This window comes from Lucilia cuprina, chromosome 2 (genome assembly GCF_022045245.1).
Source record: "Lucilia cuprina isolate Lc7/37 chromosome 2, ASM2204524v1, whole genome shotgun sequence".
Classification (NCBI taxonomy): domain Eukaryota; kingdom Metazoa; phylum Arthropoda; class Insecta; order Diptera; family Calliphoridae; genus Lucilia; species Lucilia cuprina.
In genome coordinates this window covers 54,899,177-54,907,971 of record NC_060950.1, presented here as the reverse complement: position 1 = coordinate 54,907,971, position 8,795 = coordinate 54,899,177, and the positions used below count along the sequence as shown (strand labels likewise).

Genomic DNA, 8,795 nt, shown 5'->3' with positions numbered 1-8,795 from the left:
CTGTAACCTGTTCTTCATTTTTATTGGTTTTGCATTTTTTTGTGACATTTCAAGGCGTGTGGAATTGAAAACATACTTCTCTACTGATTGTACCTTATTATTGTTTTATTATGATTTGTTACAAAAAAATAATAATAATATAGAATAAAATAAAATAGAAAAGAACGATAAAATTTAATAGCTCTCGCTCGCATTTATTATAAACTAGTACTACTTACTATAACTTTTAATGTGAATAATATGAAATTAATAAAAAAAGAAAATAATAATTCAAATTAAAATTTATTTGTTTTGTCTTAGCTTTTTAGAACTGAACTAGAACTGCACTTTAACTGAACTAGAACTGAACTAGATCTGAACTGGAACTGTACTAGAACTGAACTACAACTAAACTAGAACTGAACTAGAACTGAACTAGAACTGAACTAGAACTGAACTAGAACTGAACTAGAACTGAACTAGAACTGAACTAGAACTGAACTAGAACTGAACTAGAACTGAACTGAACTAGAACTGAACTAGAACTGAAAAAGAACTGAAAAAGAACTGAACTAGAACTGAACTAGAACTGAACTAGAATTGAACTAGAACTGAACTAGAACTAAACGAGAACTGAACTAGAACTGAACTAGAACTGAACTAGAACTGAACTAGAACTGAACTAGAACTGAACTGGAACTGAACTAGAACTGAACTAGAACTAAACTAGATCTGAACTGGAACTGTACTAGAACTGAACTGGAAATGTACTAGAACAGAACTAGAACAGAACTAGAACTGAACTAGAACTGAACTATGACTGAACTAGACCTGAACTAGAACTGAACTAGAACTGAACTAGATCTGAACTGGAACTGTACTTGAACTGAACTAGAAGCGAACTAGAATTGAACTAAAACTTAACTAGGACTGAACTAGATCTGAACTGAACTGAAACTGTACTAGAACTGAACTAGAACTGAACTAGAACTGAACTAGAACTGAACTAGAACTGAACTAGAACTGAACTAGAACTGAACTAGAACTGAACTAGAACTGAACTAGAACTGAACTAGAATTGAACTAGAACTGAACTAGAGCTGAACTAGAACTGAACTAGAACTGAACTATAACTGAACTAGAACTGAACTAGAACTGAACTAGAACTGAACTAGAACTGAACTAGAACTGAACTAGAACTGAACTAGATCTGAACTGGAACTGTACTAGAACTAACCTAGAAGCAAACTAGAAATGAACTAGAAATGAACTAAAACTGAACTAGAACTGCATTAGAGCAGAACTAGTGCGGATATATCCACTCACTGTAAACAAAATCAATTTGTTTGTGATTTAATTCCAATATCATTAGGAATCCTTGAGCTATATACGATTAAGTGATTATAAACCGATCCATGTTTAAATTCGTAATGCAATTTCTATCGATAGAAGATATCTGTGTGGTCTTATAAAAACTAATTTCAACATACAGGTAGACAGGGCATGTATTCTTGATGAGTGTCACATTATGGTGTTTTGCAATCCGGGGGTAGATAGGTGCTACTAAAACCTGTGATTTTCCGGGGCTATAAATTGGTGTTGACAATTTATTGCCTTGCCCAGTAGATAATCTGGTATTACGGGTGGCCAGTTGCACGCAGGACTATTTCCTGGCAGGTCAGTTGGTTGAGATTCCTTCGGGATCCACGTAGTGGCTGTGGTTAAAACCCAAATCGCGGTAAGAGGGTAGCTTGGTTAAAAGCCTGATACACTTTGAATATGATTTTCATTATACATTTCTGGTATCGTTCCTAGATACTGGAGCGGTACGAATACAGAGAATGACTGTGGATTGATAAAATGTTAGATTTCAGCTAATAAGAAAAAGATAGGTTAAATTTCTGATGTCTACTTGCATTCTATAAAGAGAATGAAGTATCTGATGGATTTGACTAATGGAGTAGCGGAGTGATGTGTTAGAATGTTTAATCTAACAAGAAGGGAAGAATAGACGTGGTGCAAGATCATCACTGCCCTCTCTTTGATTTATTTAGCGATTTTCCTACATGGTTGAGTGTATGCTCAACTTATCACAGTGGGTCTTTGTGACTACTGAAATAAAGTCTTGTTAATTAATATGATCCATGTTTCGGACTACCAATTACGTCCCTTTAGGTGCTGTCTTTCCCCAACGTGACTACTATGGCAATAGATAAGAAAGCTCGGGTACTTGAGCAAAGTGCTTTTACATGGACCGGTATATCTTTATACAAAAATTGCAAACACAAAGTGGAACTGGAGAGTTGTTTACTTTTTTCAGTGCTTTGAAAAGTATCACCGTGAGATAGGGCAACAAGCCAGGTACTCACGTAAAGCACTTCGACTTCATACAAACAGACAGTTAGACGTATATGACTAAATCGACTTCGCTATCTATAAGGATCCAGAATATGTATACTTTATAGCAGGATTACCCAAAAGTTCCATATGAAAGAGTAGATAACAATACATTTAAAGAAAAACATATTCAACACCATTATACAACCAAGCAAAATCTTTACTTACCCGATAGCAGGCAATTAATATTGGAGAAAAGTGTAAGTAGTTACTTTTTGATTGAAGAAATACTTTTTGTTCGACGATGGCCAAAAAATAACTGGTTACAAATCTCATTACCCAACTTTTCCGGATTTAAAACTGGTTTTACAGTTATTATTTATGTTTGCTAGTCTATTTTCTTATTCAATGTCCCATCATTCTATCTGGCATGGTTTCCATACAAATATAAATATCAACATTTCTTGAAAAAAATTCTTTATAATTCCTTATTGGACATACGCTACAGACAATTGACTATAAAGTCTATTAAAAAAAATAATTTATGTTTTTGTTAACGACAACCTACTACCAATAAATGTATGAAATAACTTTATTACTTACAATACCCGTTACCAAAATTTTAAAAATAGTTTACTGGGAAGGAGAACAGAAAAACGTTTTTTGGGAATGAGCAGCTATCAATATTTCTAAACATTTTTTTCCGATTGCGATAAGATTTTAACATGATTTTGATGTTTTTTATACTGAAAGTATAGTTTCCAATACATTGATTTTGTAGTTCAAATTTAGATGGCAATAAGAATGGTGTGAATTGTTTTTTCTTTTAAAAGTTTTTTTCTTTAAATTTGTAATTTTTTAAGGCGTTTTGAGACAATATTTGTAAGTATTTTGAGAATGTGAGTTTAGGTGCGGAGCACGTAGCACAGTGGGACAGACTATACTTCAGACTATAGACTGGACTATAAACTAGACTATGAACTAGACAAGACAAGGCTTGACTATAGACGAGACTAAAGACTAGACTATAGACTAGAATATAGACTAGACTATAGATTAAACCATAGACTAAACAATAGACTAATCTATAGACTAATCTATAGACTAAACTATAGACTATTCTATAGACAAAACCTTAAACTAGACTATAGACTAGGTTATAGACTTGACTATAGACTAAACTATAGACTAGGCTATAGACTTGACTATAGACTAAGCTATAGACTAGACTAGATTAAAGCCTAAACTATAGACTAGACTATAGACTAGACAACAGACTAGACTATAGACTAGACTATAGACTAGACTATAGACTAGACAACAGACTAGACTATAGACTAGACTATAGACCAGACTATAGACTAGACTATAGACTAGACTATAGACTAGACTATAGACTAGACTATAGACTAGACTATAGACTAGACTATAGACTAGACTATAGACTAGACTATAGACTGGACTATAGACTAGACTATAGACTGGACTATAGACTAGACTATAGACTAGACTATAGGCTAAACTATAGACTAGACTATAGACTAGACTATAGACTATACTATATACTAGACTATAGATGGGCCCCTGTATTAATTATATACACCTTTTTTCCTATTTACTTCTTGAAATATTTTAGATTATATTCGTAAAATAATAAAAATTTAAGTTATTTATTATTTTACGAAACTAGATAAACTTAACTAACCATAACAAACTTAAGCAACAAACAAGCACCAAGGCTTTCCTTTCTCACCACCCGAACTGAACTCTTTCAAAATAATAGCAGACATGTCATCAAATTGTATTTTTATTGGTAGACCTATAAAACATGAAGGCAATTGTTTACGACCAAATCGTCGTTGCTTACTTTCTATGATATTGGGCCTCTTAATAGGCTTCTGTTTAGCCAATTTTTTAGTTTTAAACACATCGTCCCATCTGCCGAGTAAGAGGCACAGATATGCTATTGTTAATGATAAATATGCTAGTCGTAATCTTAGCGATGCCTCTGGACCCGAGTTGGATGTGGGTTTTCACAAACATAAGCAAGAAAACAGTTCAGTGGCACAAAAATTATACAGTGAGGTACGTGTTCTATGTTGGATCATGACAAATCCTGAAAATCACAAAACCAAAGCACGACATGTCAAGCGTACCTGGGGTAAACGCTGCAATAAATTATTGATAATGAGTTCAGAAGAGGATAAAGTTTTAGGCACTGTAGCTTTGACGGTTTCCGAGGGTCGTAATAATTTGTGGGCCAAAACGAAAGAGGCCTTTAAATATATTTACGAACATCATTTAAATGATGCCGATTGGTTTTATAAAGCTGATGATGATACTTATGCGATTGTAGAGAATTTACGTTATCTATTATATCCCTATAATCCCGAAACTCCCATATATTTTGGTTGCAAATTTAAACCGTTTGTTAAGCAGGTGAGTTAATATTTATGTTAAAGTAATTGATATTTAACTAAATTTGTATTCTATTCCTTAAAGGGCTATATGTCCGGTGGTGCTGGCTATGTTTTGAGTAAAGAAGCTGTGCGGCGTTTTGTGAAACAGGCCATACCCAATAAGGAATTGTGTCGTGCGGACAATGATGGCGACGAGGATGTGGAAATTGGCAAATGTTTGCAAAATGTTAATGTAACCGCTGGCGATTCACGTGACCATCAAGCGAGAGGTAGATTTTTCCCCTTCATTCCAGACGATCATTTAATACCCAGTAGTGATAAACAATTTTGGTACTGGAGTTATATTTACTACAAGACTGATGAGGCAAGTAATATATATTAAACATTTTAGGTTTTAAACTAAAGAATGTTCTTTACATTTCTAATCTCTTTCAGGGTCTTGACTGCTGTTCAGATTATGCCATTTCATTTCATTATGTGTCACCGAATGCAATGTATGTTTACGACTATTTAATCTATCACTTAAGGCCATATGGCCTAATTAATGCTATGGAACCACTACCGGGAAAATTAAAAGTCAGTGAAACAGAAGCACCTCCTGTGGAACCGGAGAAACAAAGTCAAACAGTGGAGTCTTAAATTTTGTATTTAGTGTTATAACTTTTGTTTATGTATTGTGCATATTGATTTATAACTTAGTAAGCTTTTAGAAAACAAGTAAGAGTTCTATAATTGGCTGTGCGAATCTTATATACCCTTCAAATAATGTGTCAGTACGAATTTTATTACAAAAAATTCAAAAATAACAATTGTAAAACGGTAAGGTACCAAAAAGTCCCCTTTTATGGATTCTCACTTAATGCGGGCTCTACTTGCATAATTTAATATTTCTAGGTTCAATATTATAGAAGAGGTGGTCTCGGATTTTTTCTCAAATCTCCGTTGTTTATGGGCTGATTGTGCTGATTTTAAAAGCGTTCTATTCGATCGTATTTCCGATAGACTTATTGAAATTTTGAATATCTGGGGTCTTTTAAAAACGTATTTCAACATACCCACAGACACACCCGGGGCATGTTACCTTGGTGAAGCCTTCGCCTTGGTGTTATTGCAATCCCGGGTTATAAAGAGGTGGCCAATACCTCTAGTCTGGCCGAGATTAAAAAATTGGTTACAGTCTACTATTTGGCTTAGTCGTTGCATAGATTGAAAGAGTTCAGACCAGAGCATCGCATAATCTGGTACTACGGGTGGCCAGTTGCCCGCAGGACTATGTCCTGGCTGGTCAGTTCCTTAGGGATCCACGTAGTGACTGTGGTTTAAACCCAAATTCGCGGGGAGAGTAAGTGGCGGTTAAAAGACTGATGTAAGGTAAAGTTTTTCTTTCTTGTCCAGATATGTTCAGAGTTTACTCTGTTCATATCAGTATTATCACAATGTGTGAGTAAGAACAATGTCTTCGGCTTATTGATGGATCGTACTTCGGTCCACCGGTTACGTCTCTAGGTGCTGTTGCCGAATAAACAGAGGCCATCCAATGGTCAGAGATTAGAAAGCTCGAGTACTCCTGCAAAGTACTTGTGCATGGACCGGCCAAAGCCAATGTACAAAAATTGCCACCTGAGTTCTTTATTAAAGAACGATGGTAGACCGTTCTCAAGTCTACCCAGTGGATGAAAAAGACCACCGTGAGATAAGACCGACAGGGCAGGTGCTCATGTTAAAACTCTCGATATTCATACCCACAGACAGACAAACAGACAGAGACTTGGACTTGGTTAAATCGACTCGCTTTTTTCATTTTTCAAAAGGTACTTTTTGAGTTTTCTGTAATAATGAATTTAGAAACATGAAATTAAGTCCGGATTTGACGAGAACACGTCAAAGGGGTTAAATCGACTCGCATTTGGTGCTTTTTCGTTTTTCAAAAGGTACTTTTTGAGTTTTCTATAATAATGAATTTAGAAACATGAAGTTAAGTCCGGATTTGACGAGAACACATCAAAGGGGATTTTTTAGTACTTTTGTGTTCTATAAAAAGTACTTTTTTGAAGTTTCTATAATATTGAACTTAGAAACATGAAATTAGGTATGTGGAGTCGGAATTAGGTGAGAACAGGTAAAAAGTGAACTTATTGGTACATTTTTGTTTAAAAGGTACATTTGAATATTCTATAATATTGAACCAAGGAACATGAAATTAAGTACATATGTAGATTCGAAATTAGGTGAGAACACATAAAAGGGAACTTTTTGATACTTATTGATACTTTTTTGTTATTGAAAAGGTACTTTTGAGATTTTGTATAATATTAAATCTAAAAACATGCTGAGAGACCCCATAGGAATAAAATAGAAAAAAATCGTATAACTGAGAAACTATTAGACCTAGAATCTTTAATATTTATTTGAAGAACTTTAACATTCATCTGCATATTTAGAGTATAAAGGGCGGACTTCCAATGGGGGTCACTTGGTACCTCCCATATGAATTAAATACAAATTTTCGTTTAACTGGAAAACTAATAGAACTAGTTTCTTAAAACACGAATTAAATAGAAAAATTCCTATATTTAAGAAACTATTAGAGCTAGTATCTTCATATTTTACATGAAGAACTTTGACAGGTAGCGAAGCACACTGGGTATTAGCTAGTTATAAATAAAATTCACATAGAACTCCTCATAAAGATGGGGTATCAGTTTCTTTATAAAAATAAAACAATAAAAAAATAAACAAATTACTTAATTTTTCTAAAAATAATTGTTAATTGATAAAGTTTTTTCTTAAAATTTAGAAATTACTTAGTTGATGTGATGTTATAACATCGCGTCATTTGAAAGTATATTGAAAGAACCTCCGTTAGATCTTCATTATCTTTCCGAATGAATACACAGCATTTCTGATAAATAATAATGAAAACAAATTTTTTATTAAAACATATTTAACTATGTTATTTTTATATATTAGCATTACAAAAATCGGAAGTGTGCCTTATATATTAGAGCTATGACAAATAATGGACCGTTATTTCGGAAGTGGGCCATCTAAGCCAGCTATAACCAAAAATGTTTATAGGTATGTCACAAAACGTATTCAAGTCGATTTTTATATAATACAATGAAATATATGCGTTTAAGTGACTTTTTTAAAGTAGACCCTATATGTGAGCCAATTACTGGCCTATTCGAAAACAAAACATTTTTGCTTTGAATTTTATCACAGTAGCTCAATTAATGTGTGTTTAAGTGAATTTCGGAAGTAGGCTTTGGGAGCTGTGACCAATAATAGACCGGGAAAATTGAAAATGTACACAAAACATACTCAAGTCGAATTTTATTCTGACAACGTTATAATTGAATAAATTATGAATATTGTATAAATTATGTGCATTTAAATGATTTTCTGTGGAGGACCTTATATGAGAGCTATGACGAATTGTGGACCAATCCGGAAAACATTTTGCAGATTGATTGATACATACTTAGAACATATTCGTATTTATAACTATATCTTTATTTATTAATGTGGTCTTAAGTGAAAGCTATGATCAATTGTGGACCGATTCCAAAAAAAAAAAAAATTGTAAAATTATTAATACATATATGGAACATACTTGTGTTGATTTTATTTCGATAGCTTTATTTGTCAATGAAATATTTCCACTTAAGTGATTTCCGGATATGGGTCTTATATGGAAGCTATCACCAATTAAGGACCGATCCGAAGCAAATTGTCTAGAATTGTTTATATCCACACATAACATACTCAAGTCGAATTTTATCCCGATAGCTTTATTTTTTAAGGAATATGTCCGTTTAAATGATTTTCGGATATGGGTCTTATATGGAAGCTATGACCAATTGTGGACCGATCAGGAAAAAATTGTTGAGAATGGTTTATATGCACACATAACATACTCAAGTCGAATATTATCCCGATAGCGTTATTAATCAATGAAATATGCCCGTTTAAGTAATTTTCGAATGTGGGTCTTATATGAAAGCTATGACCAATTGTGGACCGGACCAAATCTACATTTGTATATGATTTCTATTC

General features: G+C 33.6%; 1 protein-coding gene across 1 annotated transcript; it reads left to right on the top strand.

Annotated features, from left to right (window-relative positions):
* Positions 1 to 3,978: 3,978 nt before the first annotated feature.
* Positions 3,979 to 5,507, top strand: LOC111691084 (glycoprotein-N-acetylgalactosamine 3-beta-galactosyltransferase 1-like). The gene is made up of 3 exons (XM_023453725.2): positions 3,979 to 4,755; positions 4,819 to 5,100; positions 5,172 to 5,507. The coding sequence occupies exons 1-3, from the start codon at positions 4,105 to 4,107 to the stop codon at positions 5,373 to 5,375; spliced, it is 1,137 nt and encodes a 378-aa protein (XP_023309493.2). The 5' UTR covers positions 3,979 to 4,104; the 3' UTR covers positions 5,376 to 5,507.
* Positions 5,508 to 8,795: the final 3,288 nt, after the last annotated feature.